The 25319-nt window shown below is 41.0% G+C and overlaps 2 protein-coding genes across 4 annotated transcripts; one reads left to right on the top strand and one right to left on the bottom strand.

Moving 5' to 3' along the window:
* Positions 1 to 953: 953 nt before the first annotated feature.
* LOC110055699 (uncharacterized) lies at positions 954 to 24968 on the bottom strand. 3 transcript variants are annotated; one of them, XM_089297508.1, is made up of 8 exons: positions 20836 to 22372; positions 19281 to 19823; positions 18831 to 18989; positions 12683 to 12796; positions 12247 to 12348; positions 11172 to 11297; positions 10595 to 10711; positions 954 to 10426 (listed from the first exon to the last, which is right to left on the bottom strand). In XM_089297508.1, exons 1-8 carry the CDS (start codon positions 22064 to 22066, stop codon positions 2658 to 2660), a joined length of 10161 nt encoding a protein of 3386 aa, XP_089153634.1. In that variant the 5' UTR covers positions 22067 to 22372; the 3' UTR covers positions 954 to 2657. The 3 variants fall into 3 exon arrangements, with proteins under 3 accessions (XP_089153634.1, XP_089153632.1, XP_089153633.1); XM_089297506.1 differs by lacking the exon at positions 12247 to 12348 and having other exon boundaries at positions 11172 to 11273; XM_089297507.1 differs by lacking the exons at positions 12247 to 12348; positions 19281 to 19823; positions 20836 to 22372 and adding an exon at positions 24794 to 24968 and having other exon boundaries at positions 11172 to 11273.
* On the top strand, positions 22492 to 23587 carry LOC149106175 (uncharacterized). Its single transcript, XM_089297520.1, has one exon. It carries the CDS (start codon positions 22935 to 22937, stop codon positions 23379 to 23381), a length of 447 nt encoding a protein of 148 aa, XP_089153646.1. The 5' UTR covers positions 22492 to 22934; the 3' UTR covers positions 23382 to 23587.
* Positions 24969 to 25319: the final 351 nt, after the last annotated feature.

Raw genomic sequence — 25319 nt, forward strand, 5'->3', positions numbered from 1 at the left:
TAAACCCCACCAAATATTTCACGTAATGTTTTCACATATTTTCTTCATTTGTCAGTGAGTATTATCTTCTAACTATCAATCTTCATTCCTCTTTCAGGTGTTTTTCGTTACCTGTATGAAGACGTCATTTTGATTTTTCCTTTTGAAGACCAGCTTCTTAAAACCAAAAAACCGTCCCTCCACAACACATTCAAGAAGAGGTAAATGTCCAATACTGAAGGTTTTGCTCGGTGGTTAAGTTGTATAAATATATAAAATTAACAAATAACTTACAATATTTAGAGAGGAAGCCACATCAGCCTTAGCTGGTTTTCATGCAGGTCCTCTTTCCTGGTCGAATTGGAATTTGGATATGTTGGTTTTTTTGTGGAGGGAGGAAAACCGGAGACCCAGAGAAAAACCCTCGAAGCAATGCGAGAACCAACAAAAACCGCAACCCACATATGGCATCAGGCCGGGATCGAACCGGCCTCGGAGGCGAGCGTTCTCACCACTGCGCCATCCATGCTCCGTATTGTATCATCCCCTGCTCTGTATTGCGCCATCTCTGCGCTGTATTATTATTTCTCGCCGAATGAGTTGCCTTGGTACCTGCAATAATTACTGTCTCGTTATTACTGCCTCGAGTCTCGTTATGCAAAAAGATGTCCTTTACCCCCGTCAACTCAACATGGCTTGGCACTTACTGTTTTTTCTGTTCGCCAAGACGCCGCAGTCACCTTCCAGACTCCACCTGTCACTCAAACATTACTGGCATTGTATTAATATCATAGGCATGTGTGCTAAAAACGTTGCCTAATATCTGTCATAGTGAAACCATTGTTTAGCCGCTTTTACCAGAAGAAAAATGTCTATTTTGTTTCCCTATCGTTAGTGTTCTAGTGAGTTCGTGTTTCGTCGTTTCAAAGCATGTCGCTATAAAGAGGCCCACTTCAACGAGAATGCTATGAGGCTTGTCAATCACCTGGTGTAGTTTTTATTAGACTAAAACTCAATTTAACATTAACAAGAATTGAGAAACTCCTTTATAAAACTTTCTATTACAACTACTAACAAATACCAAAAAATCAGTTGGACTGAAAGCTTCATTTTTACTCACTTTTTCTTAAGTAAATACCCGTAGAATAGTATTGGACTGGTTTGTTCACACACTCTGAGAAGAAGTGTTTCAACAGACCAATTTCGATATATTAAAATTCAGCCCACAAACTCTGCTGTTAATCCCTGAAGCCTCGTGCTGAGGTCTATTGTTTTAGGCTGAATTTTAATATATCGAAATTGGTCTATTACATACTGAAAATGACAGTGATTTTACAAGAACGTGATTTCCAGCTAAACTAACAAAAACTTGGCGCCGAGTCATTTGCTAATGCTTAATCTTTTTTGTGGTATAGTTTAACCCATTTTTGCACTGAATATTAAGCGCGCGTTTCAAAAAAAATGCGACTACAGGCTTAAAAATCAAAGCTACTTGCTGACTACTAAGTTTGTTTTAGATTCATTTATGATAAATGTTCTTTGAAGTTTCTATGCTTGATGCTGCTATAGTTGATAGTCTCTTATATCAACCAAATGTGAACTACTGAATCGGGTGTTGATTGTTCAACTGCCTTCCTTCTCGGTTATGCTCTAGTTTCAATTAACTTCACTTATTTCACTGTTCATTTCGGTTTGTCAGTTCTTTACCATGTGTTTAAGGACTCGAGACTGTGAATATTCAAAATTCAAAATTTGCGCCTGTCGAACTGGATACAAACATACGGAGTTTGAATGTCTTGAGAGCTATTGTAGACTGCTCCTCTGCACAAACTGGCGCTGATGGGCTTACAGCAAGGGCGGTCGTATTCCATTCTACAAATGTTATTGCAATGGTTATAAGGGCAATGAAGACATCTTCAGAAACACAGTTGTTGTCTGTACGCCTGCGAACAGCAGTTTGCACATTCTCCAACAGGATATCTATCTCTTCAACTGTTCCCTCTGTCGAAAAGTTCCAGCCAAAGCTGTAGATGCCAGACGGTGAATAGAACTGATTCCGAACACTGTCATTGAAACAGAAGACCAACCAAAGGCAGCTCCTTTCATTTAAGACTGTCCTGGCTATGAGTTATTCATCTATTGTATGAGATTTTGACATCTCCATTATAAGGCTTCCTGAGAACCCGGTGCAACCTCTGGAAGATCACATATTCATCTACAGCCTGCTGCATGACACTCCACCTCACTCAGGCTTAGTTGGCGTTTCCATTCCACCTTCCAACCTATTTTCTCTTCTTAGGGTTAAATGGCTTCGTGACTATATGCTTTAGAGATTTTCACGAGTTAAAAAGACCTTCTTCACGCCTTCTTGTTTCTTCGTCTAAAAATTAGTTGTTTATAGCACTTCATCAAATCTGTGACGTCCTGTCATGCCGTTCAAAACTCAACCCCAGATGAACTGTTGTTCGTGCCACGAGTCTGCTGCATTCAGCCTTCTTCAATAACGTTCAGTGGATTCATGTTCTTGTAACTTTATCCTTTAATCACAAATTTGATTCACCGCGCACTACCTCGTGGAACTTTTCACCTTTCCACCTAATCAGAAGCACTACATAAGAATTAGTTGCCATGAAAAATAATGACACTTTTCCATTCAGTTAACTGTCCTTCTTCCATTTTCATTGCTCTGCCGTGCACCTGCTGCATCCTTCGCTTCCCACCGGAATGTCGTCGCCACCTCGCACAATCCATCCCGTGAAATAAACATGGCCTTGGTCGCATGATTTCCAGACCTCTCTTTCGTACCCTGGGAAATTTGCCAAGTCTTTTGCTTCCTCAAGGGGTAGGAGTGGGAGGCTCATCTCTGTTCTCAACAAGTTGACCGTTTCTCTCAGCCATTCGAGGTCTAGAACATCGTCGTTACCTTTAAGAAAGACTCTGAAGCGATGGCATGCCAGCCTCAGTCGAGTTGTACCATTGCTTGACAAAGGGATCTGACGCATCATAGCCTTGCTTTGGGCCTCTAAAACTTGAGAGAAAAGAAAGAACTTTCTTGTCTGTTCAAAAACTTGACTTAGAGTTTTCAAATCTAGTTGAGGTTCCTCCAGGTACACTTTAATCTTTTCGATTGCATCTTTGGTGTCGTTCCAAAGTTCTTTCAGCTCCACTTGTTGTTGTGAACTTCCTCGAAGACCAATAAGCGCCTTTTTTAGGATTTCATCTGTTCTTTGCGCTTGCTGTAGAATCAACAGGTGATTTTTTAGTGTGAATATAAAAATGGCAAAGCGCCCAAGCGTCTGCGGCCAATCGAGCCGGTTCCTTGTGTCTGAATACGACTGTACAACATGTAGAACCATTGGCGGAAACTTAAGCTTGGTTACATCATTACGCAGGTACCGTTTTGGTAGAAGAAGACTGGCAGAAGTGATTTCTTGGTATACGATCTCGTATACGGCTTTCTTTACATTTTCAATTTTTTTCAGTGCCCTCTTGATGATATTTCCATAACGATAGCTGAATGTAATTGATGTAGAACACCTTGGGCATCGCCTTAGTTGATCATCGTTACCCAGTTCTCGGAGCATCCAGCTATCCATCTCTTCAACCTTTATGATGTGACCACAGTCGAAAAGTTGCAAATATCGCGTGGGTTCCGTTTTGTTTCCACGTCCATCCGCTAGCATTGAAGACAGCTTCTTAGGATGGCAAATGGCACACACAGCGGGACAGTTTTCTCCACACAAGCCAATACAGGGGTGGCGACAAGGCAGTTTTTTGGGACAGGGAGCATTACAGCGAGGGCGATCGCATTCCTCTCCACAGAGATTTTTGCACTGGTAGTGAGGACAACTCCAGGTGCACGGTCTTCTGCACGGGCCACACGGCTGGGCACATCGTTTTTTACATTGCCCGTGAGGGCAGCGTCGGTCGCTTTTTCTGTCGCAGGGAGGGCAAGGTTCACTACATCTTGCTTTACAGCGATGCGAACAAACAAGCAAGCGACCACATGGATGTTCGCACAATTCATGTGAACCACTTTGTTGGCAATCGTCACAAGTTCCATAGCACTGATGACCACATGGCAAGGTTTTTTCACATGCAGCAGCACATTGCACATCTTCCACAGAGCGACTACAAGGCATTTTAATCTTATGACCACACGGCAGGGTTTTTGTCACCTCTACATCACAGGGGTATTTAGAACAATCTTCGCCGCAGACCCCTTTACAAATATGTTTGCATGAGCTCTTTTGTCGGCGACAACGTTCCTTGCAGGTCGCTGTTTTGCTTTGAAAGCACTGTAGTGGTTCCTTGTGTCCGCAAGGAAATGTTTTGTCCACTCTTCGCATGCACTTCAAACTTCCGCACTTCTGGCTGCAGAGGCCCGGGCAAGGATGACCACAATCTAGCTTATTGCTGCAGCGTTCCTTGCATTTTACGGTGTTGGGATCATCGCTACAAAGCATTTTGAGAGAATGCCTTCCTGCACAATTGAGATGTTTCACGACCACTTTCTGGCATTTGAACTGACTACAATCCTCAGAGCATTTACCAGGGCATTTATGCCCGCAAGACAATTTTCGCTTGCACCCATTTGGACAAATCATCTGGGACACATCATCAGAGCAACGACAACTAATTTTATGGGAGCCACATGCCAAGAGCTTCTGGACTCTGACGGCACATTTGAAGCTAGAGCAGTCGTCGCCACATTTTTTTGTGCAAAGGTGTTCACATGGAAGGAGGCGTTCGCAAGGAGCATCACAAAAAACCTCACCTGGTTTGTCTGAACACAACATCTCCCTTTCATGTCCACAATGTAATCTTCTTGTCACCTTTGTATCACAGATTTCATCATGCAGCCCATGTCTCGCTTTAGAGCAGGTTGTGAGCTTCTTGTGTCCACAGGAAAGGGTGATTTCGACCTCCTCTTCACAAATGTGCTCCATGGGGTTGTCTGAACACAACATCTTCCTTTCATGCCCACAATGTAATCTTCTCGTCACCTTTGTATCACAGATTTCATCATGCAGCGCATGCCTCGCTTTAGAGCAGGTTGTGAGCTTCTTGTGTCCACAGGAAAGGGTGATTTCAGCCTTCTCTTCACAAACAAGCTCCATCTGGTTTTTGTAGCAAGGAATAGTTATCTCGTGGTTACATGGTAGTCTTCTTTTCACCTTAACCTTGCAAGAAACATTTTGTAAGTCTGCTGTCACAGTAGAGCAAATGAGAGACGTCATATGACCACACGACAGTTGGACTTCCACTTTCTTCTTACACTTGCACTCTTCAGGATTTTTGTGACAGAGAAGAGTGAGTTTGTGCTTGCAGGGTAGTTCTTTCTCAACTTTCACGTTGCATAATATGTCTTTTACCTTCGCTTTTGCAACATGACAGGCCAAGGACGTCTTGTGTCCACATGATAGACAAACCTGTACTATTTCCTCACATTTGTACTTTTCGGGATCCTTGTGACAGGGTAAAGTTGCCTCGTGACCACATGGTAACGTTGTTTTTACGACTTCCTTGCACGCTTGAGCTTCACATTTTTTACTGCAAATGTTTTGACAATGATGTCCGCAGATCCTTACTCTTTCGCATGGCTTTTTACACCTCAGTGAAGATGGATCAACGTGGCAGGGGATCTCAATGCTGTGTCCACATGTGGGGATTGTCATGTTAACCACTACCATGCAATCATTACATGACGAACCAAAGTGGCACCGTTGTTGGCAGCCATGACCTCGCTTACACTTCTTTTGACACATTTCCTCACATCGAACCTCGTGGCAAACACGGCCACACACAGAAGAACACCTGTGTCCGCAATCCAGTCGTCGTTGGCATGGAGCGTAACAAAAAGCCTTTTTGGGGTCAAGGTGGCAAGGAACACTTTGCTGATGGCCGCATGGAAGAAATTTGAAGACAACACTTTCACATTTTTGCATTGCACAGTCTTCGTGACAAATACCGTGGCAATCATGTCCACAGTTCAGTACTCGCCTGCATCTTTCGGCGCACTGTGGTGGCCTGTCTTTCTCTGGACACAAAACTCGTTTTCGATGACCACACGGTAGTTCAACTTCAATTTTGGTGTTGCATTCACAGCGTTGTTTGCATTTTCCTGAACAAGGATGGCCACACTCGAGAACTTTGGTACACTTGCTGTTACACCCTTTATAATCCTCGGGATCTTTGAAACAAGGCAAACTTTTTTCATGTCCACAAGGGAGAGTTTTCTTACAGAGAACTTTACATTCTTTTGTACACAATTCCCCACATGCTTCCTGGCAGTTGTGTCCACACGGGAGGAGCTTTTCGCATTTGACTTGACAAGAGAACATTTCTGGATTAACACTGCACGGGACGGGTTGTTCGTGGCCGCACTGAGGAACCGTTTTTAGCATATCTTGAAGACACTCAGGACAGTTTCTTGGATAATGGCACCTATGCTGGCATTGGTGGTCGTTGGAACTGCATTTCATCAAGCACAATTTAGAGCAGTGGCCCTTTTCGTGAAAGTCGGCTGAAGCGTGACATGGTGTTTCACACGCATGGCCACAAACAAGACGTTCTCCACAGGGCATCTTGCATCCTCCAAATTTGATATCAAACTCATGCGAGGCTCTCACTTTGGTGACATTGTTGTGTCTGTTGCATACGAGTTGTAGAGTCTCTCCGATGGCGTTCTTTGTCTCTAAATCGTTACATATCTCCTGCCACAGTTTGTTCTGGCTTTTCAGTAGCTTGAAGTTTCCAATGCAGTAAAATCCATGGCGAGCTCGGGACAATGCAACACAAATTCTGTTTGACTCGTTTAAGAAACCAATTCGCTGGTCTAAATTGCTTCTAACTAATGACAGAAGAATGATGTCATTTTCTTCACCTTGAAAGTTGTCCACTGCACAGACTCTGACTCCCCCAAATGTTTTTCTTGGCATCTTCTCTTGAAGAAGTAACAGCTGACCGGTATACATGGTGAGAACTGTTATTTGGTTTCGTCTGTACCCTTGAAGTAAAAGGTATTTGCAAAGGGCTACTAAGAAGTCGGCTTCGTGAGGGTTAGAGTAACTTTGCATACCGTGTATGTGGACCTCGAGCTCAAAATGATCAAGAAAGAACAGATTGTGGGTTAGGCCAGATATGTCCTTGAATTCGCACACCGTTTTGTGGTCAACAATTTCGTGATCGTAGATTCGTTTAGTAAGTGCAGCAATTTCAGGACGCATACGGTGCTGTATAGACAGACGTTTGCAATCCATACTGTTCATCACCATTCTTTCGAACAGCGAAATCGACAGGTTGTATTTTTGGGCTAACTCATACGCTGTTGCCTTTGGGCGAAGTTGCTTGTGGTCCCCGATAAGAATGGTATGCTTTGTGTCGTGTGAAAGAGAAGTGATGATATGAGCTTCCATAACCTCAGCTGCTTCTTCGATCACAACAACTCTGGGAGCAATACTCTGAAGGGTTGAGTGGTAGCGCGCTGCACCGCTGGTCGTCATGCCAACAACAGTTGCACGACGTATAACGTTCTCTTCTTCTTCAAATCGAACTGCCACTTGTTCTTGACAAAGTTGGTCACACTCCTGTTCTCCTCTTTGAACCTCTGCCCTGAAACGTTCACGGTAGCTCTCTATCCAAAAAAGATACAACCGACGTCGATCCGAAGGAGATAAAAGCCAAATGTTGTCAACGCTCATTGCCTCATCAGTAGGCATCGCAACTGTTTTTCCCAGATCCGGCTTCAAAGATTTGATATCTGCTGTTATTTTTATTTTCTTGTTTTCGTTTCTCTTTGAGGAGTTTCTTTGGGCTGTACTTTTCTCTCTTGGAACGTGAGCGCTTCCCATTCCGTCTTTGGAATTCTTATCTGTTGTTTGCTGCCATGGAAATGTTTTTCCCTTCTTCTTGTAGGATACAGTTTCCCATCCCTCTTCTAGGTCTTCCTTGTCTTCCTGGTCTTGTTTCTGATAACTCAAGTCATGTGATTGTTTCGACATAACTGACAGGAAATCTTCATCTCCATGTATGAATCTTTGATCTTGTATCAAATCAGCTTCCTTTTCTACTTCGATGGTCTCCTCGAAAACTTCTGCTATTTTATAAACACCTTCATTAGTGTTGTTTTTCCAGCCTTGAGGGTCTTTAATCCACTTGATGTCTTGGATTTCTTCTACTTCCTTCAACGTGTGAGAAACTTGAGACCCACCTGATGCTGCCAGCTTGCTGCTTTGTTGAGCTGAGAAGCCTTTCGGTCCGTCGCAGTAAAGAGAGTCTTCTTTGCGTTCTTCCTGAGACGTAGGTGATAGTGGATTGCTGCCTCTGCCTTCATCATTGTCGTGTGGTGCTGCTAACAGAGTAGCGTAGTAGTATATTTTATGGTCTTCACCTACATCATTGTCTTGAAGGACAGATCCGTCTTGCCTTGTCCTCGCCTGCTCCACCGTAGGTCGGTTGAAGGAGTCCATTTGCTTGTTACCACAAAGCCAGAGTTTGAAAGCGTTGTCTGGCGTCCGACACTCGTTTTCTGCATTAGGAGGAAATATGGCATCGTAGAGCTGCTGTGCATGTTCAGAATCCAGCAGATTTTCCAAATCGCCGAATTCCAAAAGCTCGTTGTCTGCTTTCGAAAGTAATTCCTTCCACTCTCTCATTTCCCAGACTTTTCTGTGTATCAGATCGTTGATTTCCCTTCGTCTTTCATGCATTATGTACTCGTCAGTAAATAGTTTCAGATTACACTTTTCTAGTAGCGGACTTTTGCATCTTCCTCCAACACGTATGATCTGCTCTTTGGGAAGAAATTCTAATACTTTTTCCAAGAACTGATCCAGAGCGTGGTTTGTGTAACAGACCATAAGCATTGGCGAGACTTTATCAGGGTCCCAGACTGCTCGATTCTCAAGTAAGCATCGAACGATTCTGGCTCCAACATACGTCTTCCCTGTTCCTGGCGGTCCCTGAATGACAGAAAACTCTTTTGTAACTGCTGTTTTTACTGCTTCAAGCTGGGAGCTGTTAAGTGGAAGGATCTCAACAGAAGGCCAGGCTTCGAGCTGCAGGACAGGTACCCTACTGGCGTTTATTGCATCCGGAACATCCAATGCCAACCTAAGATCATAGCACACTGGTTCTTGAGAATCCTCGCGTCTCAGATACTCGGGTGGATCAACATCTTCACTGCATTCAATCAGATATTTCTTGAATGGCATGGTAGTTTCATCCAATTCCTTCAGGCCTTTGAGAACGTGACGATAGGCTTCATAGTAGGCAGGCGACTCAACCATTTGATACTCACATGTACGGTTTTCCACCCCCAATACATCTTGGTCCTCGATGAATCGAATCTCAATTCTGCCTTCTGCCAATTCCTCTGGATCTCGGTTGGAAACTGTTGCGAAAAGCATTGTCTCAAATTTGTTGTTTGAAAGACAAAGTAATGACCCAAACAGAAGTCGTTTGGAATTTGCCCATCTTTTGGTATCCAACCCAGAAACATCAAATTGTACTTGATAAATCATTCCGGACGGCGTAAATTTCTTGTCGACAATACGTGCCCCTGGGTAATATTTCATTAACAGATTGCGCTGTTTTCTTGGTACGTTGTGGACAATTTCATGGATGCCTTCCCTAAGTGGCTCAAGAAAATCCTCTCTAAGCAACCGAAACTGTACATCAAGGTAGTGCTCGGCATCTTCATATCTTCCCTTTAAAATATTCTTTCGTAGAAAGGGCCGTGCATAAGATGTGATTTCTTTGTTTGTGGGACAAATCGGTATGTCTCTAAAATCGTTTGGAGGTTTTTGCCCAGCCTTGTCGATGTAACGTTTGCCATGCTTCTGCCTTTCAGCTATAATGAGGTCATCTCTGGTTTGCTTTAAAGCTTCTAACTCTCTCTGTAGATCATCTTTTTCATCAATACTTGACTGGTCCAAAACTTGTTTCAACTGAGAGTAAGGCAAGTCGGCATATGAGCTTGGTAAGTGCCTCAAATACCTCGTGAATACTTTGATCAAGCTTTGAATGAATCTTCTTTGAGATTCTTGCTCATTCAAAATCGTTGACACTTGAAGACGATCAAGCAGACGAGGAATCTTTGAACTCAAGAATACCGAGCCTTTAAGCGCGGCTAGAATCTTGTTTGTGTTCTTATCCGGTGGCGCACTACAGGCAGTTGCCAATGTACACGTGAGGTCCAAGATGAACTCATCGCTGTCGTGTTGTTCCTGCTGTGATCGTAGAAAGAACTTAAAGCGAGCCATACTTTCATTTAACCTGTAGACTACATTGATGGGATTCATCTCTTTTAACGTTTTCAGGTCTAGGACACATTTTGCAGGGGAAAATGTACGAACAGGAGGGGGCTGCGATTTGTCTTGTGGTGGTGAATGATAATCAGCATTCATTGCAAAAGGCCTTCCTGGACGTTGTTCTTGGTTTCTACCTGTATTATAAGACAATATGTATTTGTAAGTAAAAATACCATTTCCGTTCTTGTATTGGTACAAACAGTCGTTTGGCTAAAGGATTAAGTAAATCTCCAAGAATGTATTGATTCCTCCAACTGAATTCAAACTAATGATAATTAAATGAGGCCATTTTTTGTACTCACATGACGGTTTGCCTTTTCCAGGCGACGACAGCCCTTGACCTTTGTCGCTTTTCCGGCCGGATGCTCCTCTCCCGCCTCCTCCATGAGGTTGTTTCTTTTCTTGGTCAAAGTTTTCATCTTGAATGACGACAAATTGTTAAAAATAGAATACGTTACAATGCGCCATTTAAATACTAATAGTAATTCAGTCATGTACTATTAGTAGTAATTTAATTGATGGGTGTTTTGGAGGTTAGAGCGCGTGTACTTTTTATATTGTTTAAAAGCTGTAGTTTTCAATGGCTGAAGTAATGCATCGACTTGACAAGGTGTGGTGACAGAAAAACAAAAAGGAAAAAAAACAATTTGGTTCCTTGGAGTGTGCTCTCTAATATGTTTTACAAACATGTTTCGGCAGATGCTTCCGCCATGTTCAGTGTGAATTGAAACCTGGTGGTAAAACTTAAGAGTGTCGTGTTTTCTAATGTATTTCATCATTGCTATTATCCAGACATTTTGCAAATATCTAATATCCAATGCACTTATTGCATATAGAGACATGAGAGACGTGTTCCAAAATACTGAATTAGTCAGTTACCTTGACTTTTGCCTTCTGCGCCTTGTGACACTGGAAATTGACTCTCCGCTGCTGTTGTCTTTTGTGTGTCTCCTTCGTTAGGTTCCTTTTTAGCGTCAGGCTCTGTAAACATTGATTGCGTTTCCACTTTAACAAAATTGTTGGAACTACAAAATTTAAACTTGGGCAAGCAAGGCGTGCAGTAGTTACTTTTTTGTGAGTGAGACTCTGTAGGTAGGAACATTCCAGTAAACTCTCGACAGTAATGGTTAGGTTCATCCAGCAAGTTTGTTTTGTTCCGATCCACAGCACAAAACAAATTTACAATAAATGACGTACCTACAATTCGGTAAGATAATCAGGCACTAAGTCTCTTTTTTAAAGAAGGGTGTTTTTCTTGAGAAAAAGATTGATTGGGCGATTTTGGATAAAAGATAGTAAGATAAAACATTGAGCCTGATTTTAATTTTATATTTAACAAATAAAGAAGCCTCGACTGTGCTCTGTTCGGTTGTAAAACATGGAGGAAGCGGTAGAGCACGAAAGAAGAGTAGAGGGTAACACGAGACGTAGTTGAGTGTTTCTCCCTACTTCTTTCGTGCTCTACCGCTTCCAAAGTGCTTTACAACCGAACAGAGCACAGTCGAGGCTTCTTTATTTGTTTTATGATAAAGGATCCATTCATTTCCCCACGCTTTTGGCTAATATTTCAACCCAAACCTTATTTTCCAAACGAGTAAAAGTGGCGTAAGCGTGCAGCTGAACTCTCATAAAGCACGCTAAAATAAGCTAATCACAATCCTTGTTGGAACTGTGCAAATAATGTGCTTAGTTAACGAGAAAACAGCTGTCAATCATAAACTGGACTTCAGCTAAACGTTTGGTTTCCAGTGGTCTTCGGGAGAAGAACGATCCCTTCAAAGTTCGCTTTTTAGTTTAATTTAAAAACAGGGATCAAAAGTTTCCTGTCCAGTGGAATCCGACCGCATTGTGGCTCATGAAAGCCTGCACTTTTCCAGTGGAAATTACGGAACAAAGAGTTCAAAGCTCACGGATGAAAATGCGAAATGCTTGAGCTGAATTTGAAAAGAGCTGCAGTTAGGCCCTGTTTTCTGATATCGGTTCTTTCTTCCTAATTCGCACTGCTTCCCTCTCAGCCGGCCTCTGTGGCCTCTCCTGTCTTCTTTAGTATTTTCATCTTGAATGAGGAACATGCTCAGTAGAACACTGTTGACAACTGTTTTCTATACGTATTGAAAAACCAAAGCAAACTAAGCAATTGTAACCTAAAAACTATCTTTCGTTCCCTATTTCGCCTAATTTTCTATCAAAAATAAAAGCAAATAACTACTGTGAGTAAACTTGTTTCCACCGCACTGAAAACATTAGCGCTAGAGAAAACTGTTGACTTCTTTTACGACTTTACTTGGTATTTGAATCTGACTAAGGCTGCAGAAGAATGTAATCACTACACTCTGATTAAGAAACAGTTGGTCTATAATAAACGTTCTCCCACAATTTCATCAATGTACCTGGTATTTCATCAGCAGTTGTTCCACATGCACCTCCTTTCGTTTCACCTCCTTCTGTTCGTGGTGATATCTTGCCTTGTACTTCTCCATTTTTTTCCGATGTTTCTTCGGACTCTAAAATGTCAATCAACCAAGTCATTAATTATGCTAAGCTATCTTGTGCCAAAACAATCTACTTTCGTAGTGTTTGATATGGTTTTATAAGTAGCTGTAGCTCATAAGTAGTGTCCATTTTGTGTGGTATTGTAAGTAGCTGTTGTATTATAAGTTGTGTAAGTGCCCTAATAAAAATATCTTTAAAGGAAAAAAGTATTGCTCATAACATATATCACTAATTTCACAGCTGCTCAAGTTGTGCATATAACTGCGATGATCAATCATGTCTTCACGTATCACTGCCATAGAACATTTTAAGTTTTCAGTTCGGAGATCGAAATTCCCTTCCCCCCTCACGACTTGGCGGCTAAATCGATTTACCCTCCGTACAATGTCAAATTTTAGTCTATAACATAGCGTAATTAAGGGTGATTTCTAACGCCATGGCTCATGGTTAGTGCGCTTGTCTCCGGATCGAGCGGTCCGGGTTCGAGCCCGGGGCGGGGACATTGTGTTGTGTTCTTGGGCAAGACACTTTACTCTCACGGTGCCTCCCTCCACCCAGGTGTATAAATGGGTACCAACCAATTTAATGCTGGGGGTAACCCTGCGATGGACTAGCATCCCATCCAGGGGGGAAGTAGAAATACTCCTAGTCGCTCCATGCTACAGAAACAGGATAAGCTCCGAGCTGATGGGCCTCTTGGTGCATATGCAGACTTTTCTTAAGTGTGATGGAGAAATTTGAAAACGGCGTTTTCACTCTAAAAACAATCAAATGTTTTCCGTCCACACTACGCTAGTCTCCTTCGTAGCCGTTTTTTGTGATGTCCCGCAACGCTCCCAAAGAGGAGACTAACATTACGCCGGATGATTTTGAAAACGCAACAATTACCGGCGGTAGAAGCGCTTCCTGCACCCTTGAGCACGCGCATAATCAGTAAGGGACTAATGAAACCCACTTGGCTATGTGCTTGCTGTTCCCGCCATTATCGTGACGTCATCGTTTTCGAAAGGCTCCGTTTTCCAAATGTTTTCCGTCCAAACTACACACACTCATTAAATCTTGTTCGTTTTTGAAATATTCTCATGCACAGAAGTACCATTGACCACTGTTTGATTGCAACAGACATTGAAGTTGAACCGAGTTAATTAAAAGGGAGCTTAAGCAACGACGATGGCGACACCAAGGACGATGCCTAGCCAAAAATGAATTCATATTTTATCAGCAAAATTCGCAATTGTCTAGATCTGTCCAGTACGTTAATGGCTCTAAAAACGTGCTCAGGCTAAATATTCAATGACAGCGTTCAATACCAAATGTAAATGCGAAAAACTAGCCGTCATCGTTCGCGTTCCTCAGACTACACGGAACTTGGTCATTTAGCGTTCTTGTTTTGCAGAGAACGGTAAAGAAATGTACAAAGATTTATAACGCACGTGTACCGCTATTGCTCTACTAATTAAATCTTTTGTTTGGTGACGTTCTCGTTGCCGTCGTCGCCGTGGTTTGCTTAAGCTCCCTAAATTTTCCCTGCAGGAAACACCCTACATTTAAAGGCCAGGAATTACACGAGTATGGATGGCAAGGAAACAAGCGAAGCTGTTTCTAGACAAAACTGATAGTAATTGAGGTCAACTGCACAATTTTGCTTGTTGAAGCCAAGAAAGTATTACTTAAAGTGCTAATGAAACAGAATTTTCGTATCCAACCTTATTATTCCAATTTGTAGTTTCAAAGTAACCAAACCTTCTTATTATTGGTGGATTCGGAGAATTGAAAGTTATTTGGAACGTTAAAGAATTCCATAAAAAGGAGTAAATTATAGGTCCACGGAGCGAATGTGTGCCTGCTTTCATTTGCTTGTTAGTTTAGAGTTGATAATTTTTGAAATAACTTAAACTCCTTTTTGAAAGCTCAAGTAGTGCATGTAACTAGGAAAGTAAGAGAAAATTCAAACTATAGGTTCTTTCTACAGTCTGTTTATACATTATAAAATGAAATGTAATCAATTTTGATCGGCACTGAACACTGTGATTATACAACTTGCACATGTAGTATCAAAGAATTATTACAGTTCCACAATGAAGTCCTTAATTGCGAGTTCACCATATTCACCAGTCCTGAATTGGCACCTAGTCAGTCGGGAGATGGTTATAATATGTATAATGTTAGTGAGTCAGCAGTGCATTTTGGGTCAAGGTCACTTGGTTGTGGTCCTTGCTCTGTTAACATGACTGTATTCCGTTATGAAATGGCTGTACTGCAATATGCAGATAGTATATGTCACATGATACTGAAATTCATTTTAGACGGTTAGCGTGAAAATAAAATGCGTAATAACAAAATAATAAGCACGATACTTATGCTAATAGTACTAATAACCCTGAACAACCTGTGTTAAACACTCTTGATTTATCTGTAAGACCTTATAACTCAAAAACGAGATTGGTGACCCCCATTTTGTTATTGTTGAATTGATATAAGCATGATAAGATGCAACTTTTTGCAAAGTTTTAAAAAAAATTATACTGAGGGAGTTCTGAGCCACCTTAAATTTTCCAAAATTTATGGTAACTTTCAATTCCCTCTCTAGAATTTCTTTATCCTTGTGTCCACACGACTAGATTCATATGGACACGTGGAGGGACTTTGCTACATTCCTGTGTAAAGATTCTTTGCATGCGTAATGTTTAGCTCTAGAAAATATCCATACCTCCCCTATGGAAGGGATTTCCTAAGAAGTCCGACCCGAAGTCCCGACCCCCTCTGGAAATTCCACTTAAGCTTCAAGTGTATGTGTGTGTGTGTGGGGGGGGGGGGGGTGTGTGAGTGTGTGAAGCCTTGGAGCTGACAGGCTCATAGCTGCCCGAGCTTATCCCAGTTTCTGTAGCATGAAGTGGCTAGGAGTATTTCTACTCCCCCTGGACTGGATGCTAGTCCCTCGCAGGTCACTCCCCCTCAATTGCTTAGGTTTCCCCAACAATTCGCCAGTACCCATTTATACTCCTGGGTGGAGAGAGGCACTGTGAGAGTCAAGTGTCTTGCCCAAGAGCACAACAGTGTCCCCTTCCAGGGCTTCAACTGGAACCGCTTGATCCAGGGACAAGCGCACTAACCATGAGGCTACCGCATCTCCAGTTAAGCTTCAAGCTTCAAGCTTCTTTAAATTTTTGGGTTTTTCAGAATCCCCCAACCCCCCCCCCAGGAAATTCCAATCCCTTCTGTGAGGGGGGGGGGGTGAAGGGAATATGGATATTTTCTGCAACTGTACAATGTGAGATTCCTGTGTAATGATTCTACACACACCTAATGTAAAATTCCTGTGAGAGGCAGTTATGGTAACTCACAGGTTAATCAATTATGGCTGTTAAAGACAGACATAAAACGTCGAATTGATGGCAGTTTATTTTTAATTAAATAGGCTATTGCTTTTGGAAGGATGAGTTTCAACCATGCCTTACAGATTGAAGACACTGCATGGACTGTATTTTATCCCTTCTCACAGGGACTGGAAAGTAGACCTGGGAGACTCAATCATTTATGGCAGACTGTTTTTCCAAGCTCACAGTTTATCCAAATTGCTCTTGATTTTAAGTGACCAACTTCAGTCATGCAGACAAATCTAGAGATCACAATGAGTTGAATAAAAAATAATGTATATTATGCACACTTTCTGAGAATAAGCAAACAGGTATAAATCACAAAACTTAACTGTCAATAAAGGTCAAATCAGGGCCAGATTTAGTCAGATCAAATTTTATTCATACAAAATACTGGAAAGTTCTGAAGCTCTGTTTACTTTATCTAGCATTATGCTTGCATTACACTTGTATGGTTTTGCAGTGGATTTCTTTGCACTTTAAAACAAGTGACATGAGGCAGCCCAAGGCCAAGGGTCTTTAGTTGAGTTTAGTTAAGGCTATTAATTAAAAGGTAATAAAAGTTATTTCTTTAAGTTTAAAGGGCCCTAGCCTGTGTATTATTTCATTTCCTGGGTTTCAGTTTTGCTCGATCATGAATTGAACTCATGAAGGAACAGCCACTTGAAGGAACGACTGCATCATGCACAAGTATAAAAGTTTACATTTCTGATATTTTCCTTTAAGGTCTTTAAGCCTCAGTTTTCTGTTCATTTAAGCTTGTTTAATTTTACCAAATAACAAAAGTAACAGAGATCATTTTTGAAAAACCATTCATGTGTTCAATTTCAGCCTTAACCGTGCACTATTGAAAATATGCAGCAGTTTATCAGAAAATCAACCCAAATTTAACTAACTTTTGAGAAACACTTTTACTGACTGCAATTTTCGTTTGTTGTCAGCTTGATATTTAGGTTAACTGAGCAGTTTTAAGCTCTTTGTTTGTTCGACATTGAGAAAAAGTCACTGCTATACATCAAGAAAAATGTTGATGTGTCGCTTTGTCACATTTTTGAAATTATGAAAATTTTCACGCAGTTGATCATGCTTTTGACTTCATGTAAGCAGGATGACATTCAAAAAATCCTTCCATCTGCTAGGAAAGATGTTAAAAGTCTCAATGTTGTAAAAGAAATGGCAAACATGCAACGTGCAACTATCAAGTTATGGATGCACTTGGGAGGTTTGCTAAGCACTCAAGAAGATAGAGTCGCACTCAGCTATTGCCCTGTGCGACTCTTAAGCTTCTTTTGTGCTTGGCAACTTCCAACGTGCATCCATAACTCACACTGCATGTTGACCATTTCTGTAAATAAATGCATTTCCTTTTAGATAACTTCTATCTGGTACTGTACAGTGTAGGTCTCTAGTTGAATTCAGTTAGGGCTTGCCACAAGTTGCTCCAAAAAAAGTCAAAAGTTGCTTTTTGTAACGAAAGTTGCTCAAAAGTTGCTACAAAAAGCAAAACCTTTTTTTTTGTCTCTCTCTTCTTTTATTTGGTCTGATGCAAAAATATGCAATCTGTACAACAACAGTAAAATTTCTGAGCTTTTTTGTGCAATTTTGCATTGAAACCAGCGTCGCTGAATAAATTTGTTCACAGCATGTATGAGTAAATACTACACATCAATATCAATATAACAATATTAGTCTTGTAAAAATTCTATTATGAGCCAATAAAATTGTCGTTGCTGTTCACGGTCAAGACTTCTAACCATTTTCATTTTCGCTGGAGTACTCAGTCTTGCCCCTGCTTCTGCGGCTACCCCCAAAAGAACTGAATGACCTTCATAACCTGAAACACTCCAGTCAGTGGAGTGTGAATCTTCGTCCGCCATTTTGGATTTTCTTTAAAAAAACGCTGACCTAACAGCCCAGCTGCATACATCTTTTGCCCCAAAAAAACAAAAATCTTTCGCCCATGATCTGGCCCAGGGGGGAGGAGCTGCTCCTTTTTCACAGGAAATTCACAAATTGTCTACTGAAACATATATGGAAGCATGGCCAATTAAAGTCCTAAAAGCTGCTCTGATATCTAGAAAACTAGAAATTGCTCAGAATGCACAAAGTTGCTCAAAACAAAAAAAGTTGCTCAAAATACGAAAGTTAGCAAAAAGTTGCCGAGCAACTTGTGGCAAGCCCTAAATTCAGTAATACATGGTAAAGGAATCCCAAGTACAAGCCTACAGGAGAGGGGTACCCTTTCCCTTTTGTATACCATTTTGATTGTATACAAAAGGTACCCCTTTCACATGCTTTTACAACCAGCCCGTATTATGAATAAATCACCAAAAAGGGAAATCTTTTTGTCATTTTCATGAACATTGTAGTGCTTAATAATTTAAATGATACAGCCATAAGGTGTGTCTGTTCAAAATATATTAATTAAAGGCTCTTTTGAACTACTAAATGACAGATTTCCCTACCTACTCATATACCTCAACTTGTGAAATCCCTACCCTTTTATATACCTGATGCCTTAAAAAAGTACCCCTTTTGGCAGAGCCTCCACAAATAGGCCACTATAGGGAGTAACCCCTAAACCCGGAGGAAGATGAGCAGCTAATTATTGGAGCTTGTAAAAAAAAAAACATTTTTTCAACTGGTTTTTACACATATATGCATGTACCTTCATCTTCTGATATTGTGTCATCTTTATCATCTGTTTCACCTGTTTCTGTCAGATCATCATCATCATCATCATCATCATCATCTTTTTGAGCTAACATCTCTTCATCAGAAAAATGGCTTGGTTCTTCAACAGGCTCAGCCACATTTTCACATTGATCTTTGAAAATTAAGACAGACTGTTTAGTTCACTATGAAGTAATCAACGTACACATGTACACTTATTTAACAAAGTTCTGCATTTGTTACATTTATGTTACATGTCCATGTATCATGTGGTATTTTGAGATATAATGCCTATTATTGTTGCTTTATTTGAACCAAGAAACTAGGTACTTAGACTGAGTTTTTTTTTATCTTGCTAGTCAGAGGAGCCTGAGTCGTCTCCTGACGTTGCACACTCCTGAGTAATTTTACTATCCTACTGAAACATTTTTTTTTAAACTTTTACCTCCTGCTGGATCTTTCTTAAAGTATATTTTGCATGCTTTATAGTCCTCGTCTGAGATTGTTGTTTGAAGCTTCAACTCTGCAAGGCTCAATTCTGTCAAGATCTCTTCTGTAACAAAACACCTTTGAACCACTTCACCAAGACGACCAGATGAATAATCTTCCCACAGTATCTCTAGGATCTCGAGTGAATCACACTTCACTGTTATCAGCAAACTTCCCATGTCAACACCTGTTATAGTGGTTCTCATTTGTTTCATGTATGCCAAAAAGCTATCACAATCGTCCCTATTGCTCAGTGGTGCAGCCTTCAGGTACATGTCAGCAATCAAACACAATACTTGTTGTTCTGTAGGAATGGGACTGGGTGCTTGGGGAACTTCCCTTTCTGGTTGTGTATCTCCTAATTGCACAGGTTCTGTAGAGGTGTCCTGGTGCCCACCATTTTGAGACCCTCCTGATTCTCTTGATGAAACAGGAGTTCTATCCTGTGTGTTGTGTTCTGCAGGTGTCATGGTTTCCACATCAATCCTAAATTTCAAAGCTGTCAAATATATTTGGGACAAATTTCAAATATTTCTGCATTTAGTTTTAAATCTCTATATATCATGTATTGGTTATAATATTTACATGTACATGTACAATGTAGTCAGTGCTTTTTCCCATAAGTCAAACTTCTATTTTGATGAAGTGCAATGACACTGTCTGTCACAATGTTTTTTAATGTGGAATGAAACAGTGCAAGCTTTGAGGAAATCGTGGTAAGAGTATTTACTTTTAGGCAAATTCTGTTGCTTTTGTAGCAAATCTAATGCATAATGTATGACACTTAAATACAACAATGATTTACTGTACTTTATCACGTAGAGATGTCAAAAGAACTGAAGAAAATGATCAACAATACTTTCCCCCCTCCCCACTTACAATGTTGATAATCAGGTGATTTTATCCCTTTTTGTTGAAAAAATGCGACAATTCCCAACATTGATTAGGGGGGATGGGGGATATGTGGTCCAGCTCAAGCATCCCAACTAATTTTGTCTGGGATTGTCTGAAAGAGATATGCGAGGAATTTTCAGTGAAGGTAATGACAGCAATTGTCATGGCATCACGCTACTTTAGAATTCAATTTCAGGTCAGAAGAAGAAGTAGATGGTCATTTAAAAAGATGACTTCACAATCTTTAGTGCCTACCCAGGTAAAACTTGTCATTGCATGCTGTTTCGTTTTAGTAGCACTTGTACCTGCAAGACGGCACAACTCCCCTTTTCTAAAACCTTTCTTTTTGGGAGTGGTGTGACATTCTCTAAATTCTTCTTTTAGACAGTCCCGGACAAAAAACTTGGGACACCAAGCAAGTTCTCCCCTCCCCCCACTTACAATGTTGATAATCAAGAGATTTTTGGCCTTTTTGTTGGAAATAAATGCAAATTTTCTGACAACATTGATAATTTAGGGGGGATGGGGGATATGTGATCTAGCTCAAGTGTCCCAACTAATTTTGTCCAGGATTGTAGAATAAACTGTGGTGGAACAGGGAGGCTTAGTAAACATACCATTTACAGGTACGCTGTCCACTAAACCCTGTATCATTCTGTTGAATCTCTCACATTCATTGCTCCAAGAGTAAGTTTTATCGTAGTTGTCTCTGAGCAGCTTAGCATTGTTTTCTCTCTCTTCTGGACTTTGCCTGGACAGTTGTTGGATCCTCCTAGCCCACTCTTTAGGGTCATCTGATTCAACAATGACAGACTTCCCATCTTCTACTTCAAGTAATGCTTCAGCTATTCCAGTTTCACCTGCAACAAGAACAGAAATACCAGCAGAAATTGCTTCCAGGGCAACCAACCCAAACCCTTCAGAGCGCGAAGGAATGGCAACCATGTCTGGCTCATACAACATCATCTCAGTAAGTTCCTCTTGCTCATCGCAATAACTGCGGATCGTTAGTTGGTTCCGGCTTATGCCTGTATGTTCAAGAAACCATTGCTCTATTTTCCTGTGTTCACCAGAAGATGAGCCAACAAATGTCAGCTCAAACATTTTCTCAAGGGAGCCTATGGCATCTGCAACAATATCATAACCTTTGAGGGTAAGATCTTCAAAGCTAGCCCGTCCAAACATAAAGACACTGAACTTCTTCTTTACGAATTTGTCTTTGACCAGCTGTGATGACTCATTTAACAACTTTTCAAAAATCCCAGGAGTAATGATCTCCACTTTAACATGTGGAAGACATTTGGCGTACTTCTGTTGTAACCGTGATCCAACTGCGACAACAATATCTGCTGCTTTGCACAGCTCAATTTCACTTTTATGTTTCTTCTCATTTTCTTCGATTGTATCCACTGCAGCACTCTGCGTTGCTTTGAACTTTCCAAGATCTTCACAGTACACATGGACAAAATGCATCCACTTGCACTTTGCAGCTTGGACGATAAAATAGGCAGGGGTACCAAACTTTCTTCCGTGGCCTACAACAATGTCAGGATTCGGTAGCTCCGACGGTGGAATTTTCAACCACTCGAGTCGATCAGCCGATCCAGGAATATTTTGAGCAGTGATTAATTTAACTCCGTGTTGTCTGGCATCTTCTCTGCTCAGTTCATCGCTTTGAGAGACGTAGCAGTGAACGTTCATGCTGCCGCTTGTAGTTTTGGCCAAATTAACAGCAAATTCTCTGTTGAAAGTGGAGAGACCACCTTTAGAAGACTTCCACTCGTCGCAGAGAAACATGACATTAATAGTTGGTCTACTTCCTGAACTCGAAGTTTGTCCGCATGCCATTATACGCACTAAAGAGCTTCCTTCCACCACTTAATGTCTCCTACTTTGCTGAAGAGCAGCTTCTTCGTAAATTCCAGAGCTACAGTGTACGGGCACATCGGCTTACAAGTTGGACTTATCAAATTGACTTCACTTTTGGCCGTTGATAAAACCAGGAACATGGAACATCCCGGAACATTCCGGAACATCTCGGAACATCGAATAATTATGATAATTATGAGAAAAATATGTAAAATTGAATTTTTAAACCAAAACTAAGTTGGTTTCAGCTAGGAATACAAAAAAAAAAAAAACACAAAAAGAAAAACATAATAAAAAAAGAAAGAAAAATGAAACTCATGTCATTTTGAATAAAATTCACTGATCTTTGTTTAGGGAAGGTACGTTTTTTATTGGGGGGGGTGGGTCGGGGTATTTTAGATTATGGATTAATGCATGACCCTTCACAAATACCTACACAAAAACATCTGACCCTCCCCCCACCTCCTCCAAGACAAAAATGACCGGAAGTGAAAATAACTAATCGGAAGTGTTACTCGCATAACTGTGTCTGCGCACAAAGCAGTTAATTGCGTGGTGTGTGATTGCACGGTGAAAACTTGAAAATGGGCAAGGATGTGCGAGGAATAGAAAGAGGGAAATGCGCTTGTGGTGAATGCGAGGATTTTATGAGGTCAGATGGAGCAGCTTGCTCAGATTAAGCGATTGTTTGAGGAAAGTGAACTAGTCAGTTGGGACAGTGAGGTGTATTAGAAAGTTTTCAGATAAATACATTGTCCCCGAAAAACTTGTGGCAGAGTATGTTGAGAACCTTGCCCAGATAAAAATGCGCAAGGAAAAGAAGAAAGAGGAGACTGAAGGGGAGTGAATGGAACGGCTGAACCGGGAATACAGTGACATTGACTGGGTTGGACTGTGCAACTCCGATAAGCTGTCGTCCTTGTGGGTGGACGAGCTCTCCTTGTACTTTTCCCATCACAAGATCGCCTTCAAAGGGAAGAAAGCTGAAAAGGTCGCAATGATCAAAACGCACATAGGCAGCTTGCTGTACGATTCAATGGAGTGTCAACAACCTCGGCAGCCCCCGCTAAGAAATGTGCAGCAACAAGTGACCTCATCACTTTCCGAGGTTGAAACTGACTCGCAAAGTGATGTAGTAGATCGAGTTGTCGCTTCAAGCCCGAGTACCTTAAATAACGAATCGTCGCCGGAGACTGATTTTACACCAGAACCCTACGCGGAAACATTACCGCCCTCAAAATATGGACGAAAGCGGGCACGGTTCGAGAGAGACAACTATGTTAGTTGGGACTGATGTAATATTTCGACACTTGTAAATAATTTAAATAATGTAGATTAATCTTGACTGGTGGCTTTGCTTGTATATACAAAATTTAGGTTTCTATACACTTCGCGTGTTTGTTAACAAATAAGAGTCAACTAAGCAACATGGAGTAATTTTTTGCTCGCCAAAACTAAACTGACCTTCCCCCGGTTGCGAATAAAACAGGACCCTCCCCTCCGAAGCCCCGGCCCACCCCCCCCCCCCCCAATTAAAAAAGTACCTTCCCTTACGGCAAGTTTACGGCGTCTTTTCCCCTCATTCATTCTTGGAATTTGACCATTTTGGGGGTCTTGATATTGTAAAAAACAAATTCACGTCAGTTTTTATGCATCTGTCCTCTTATTGATGATGAATTGCGTCGTAACATTGTCAAATTTTACTGCAAAACCACTTGATGTACTCGCCTGCGGTTCATGGTTCCACAGCCACTTTGACAATGTTATGACGCAATTTAATGTATAGATTTAGGCCAGGCTTAAAGCGTAGCTCCTGGGCCGGGTTGTTCAAAGCCCGATTAAGCTAACAAAGGCCTTCCGTTTTGAGTTTTAATAACCATCATATACACAAAACGATGTAAGTAGTCTTAACGATCATATTGTACTGTAAGTAAGTAAGTATTGTGCTTTAATATTATTATTTACACTTTTTATTTCTTTAGTGTTTTTGGTATGTATATTGTGTTTGTAAGTCTATTAAAAACAAAGCAGCAAAAAGCATTTGTATAGGAGAAAAAGTTATAATTCGGTTAACTTTTAATCCAGGGTTAACGTTAACCGGCTTCTGAACAATCCTGCCCTGCTTTCAACAAGTTAACCTGACATGAGCACGCGATCCAATCGAAAACCAGGACTTGGTCAGCGGTCAACTTCAAAAAAATCACGTAACCTCAATGAGCTGTAAACTCGAGCCCGCGATATGGTCACGTGATACTGGCCAGCGGATACCTTTTTTGACAGGTATCAAATGATGATAACAGGAATGTCCAATATCAAAGAAGTACAGGATAGACCAAGGCTGCACATCTCTAGGGCTTGCCAAAAGCTGCTCGAGATTTCCCAAAAAGTTGCCCGAAATTTCTCAAAAAGTTGCTCAAAAGTTGCTCTAAAAAAAGTCAAAAGTTGCTTTTTGTAACGAAAGTTGCTCAAGAGTTGCTACAAAAAGCGAAAACTTTTTTTGTTTCTTTCTTCTTTTATTTGGTCTAATGCAAAAATATGCAATCTGTGCAACAACAGTAAAATTTCCGAGCATTTTTGTGCAATTTTTGTTCACAATACGTATGAGTAAATACTACGCATCAATATCAATATAACAATATTAATCTTGTAAAATTCTATTATGAGCCAATAAAATTGTCGTTGCTGTTCACGGTCAAGAATTCTAACCATTTTCATTTTCACTGGAGTACTCAGTCTTGCCCCTGCTTCTGCGGCTACCCTCAAAAGATCTGAGTGACCTTCGTAACCTGAAACACTCGAATCAGTGGAGCGTGAATCTTCGTCCGCCATTTTGGATTTTCTTTAAAAAACCGCTGACCTAACAGTCCAGCTTTTTTTAAAAACCAAGATTTTAACAGAGATGATAGTAAATCAACATATCATTATTACTTGTTACATTTGATAAGTTTGAAAGGACTGGATGTAAAAACGAATGCAAAAAAAGCATTCAAACATAGAACACTAGCGCGCGCAACGTGATAAATGATAACCGTATGGAGCCACCTTAAAATGAAAAATTGCGCAGTTCCAGAAAATATCCATATACTCCTCCAACACAAGGGACTGGAATTTCCTGGGGGAAGGAGTCTGTAAGACCAAAAAAATAAAAGAAATGCACGAAGCTTGATTGGAATTTCCAGAGGGGTGGGCATGGGGGAAGGAAGTGCTTATCTCTTCTGTGGCATAGGACTGT

The sequence above is a fragment of the Orbicella faveolata genome, unplaced genomic scaffold (genome assembly GCF_042242905.1).
Source record: "Orbicella faveolata isolate gen_17 unplaced genomic scaffold, um_ofav_v1 contig_3, whole genome shotgun sequence".
NCBI lineage: Eukaryota > Metazoa > Cnidaria > Anthozoa > Scleractinia > Merulinidae > Orbicella > Orbicella faveolata.

Bases quoted from the DNA above. Each gene is read 5' to 3' on its own strand.
- LOC110055699 (XM_089297508.1), bottom strand. From the start codon at position 22,066: ATGGCATGCGGACAAACTTCGAGTTCAGGAAGTAGACCAACTATTAAT. The intron at 12,797-18,830 runs GTACATGCATAT...TTGACATTTTAG, and splicing joins CACAATATCAGAAGATGAAG to AGTCCGAAGAAACATCGGAA. The intron at 12,349-12,682 runs GTACATTGATGA...TCCTCATTCAAG, and splicing joins AACTGCTGATGAAATACCAG to ATGAAAATACTAAAGAAGAC.
- LOC149106175 (XM_089297520.1), top strand. From the start codon at position 22,935: ATGGAACGGCTGAACCGGGAATACAGTGACATTGACTGGGTTGGACTG.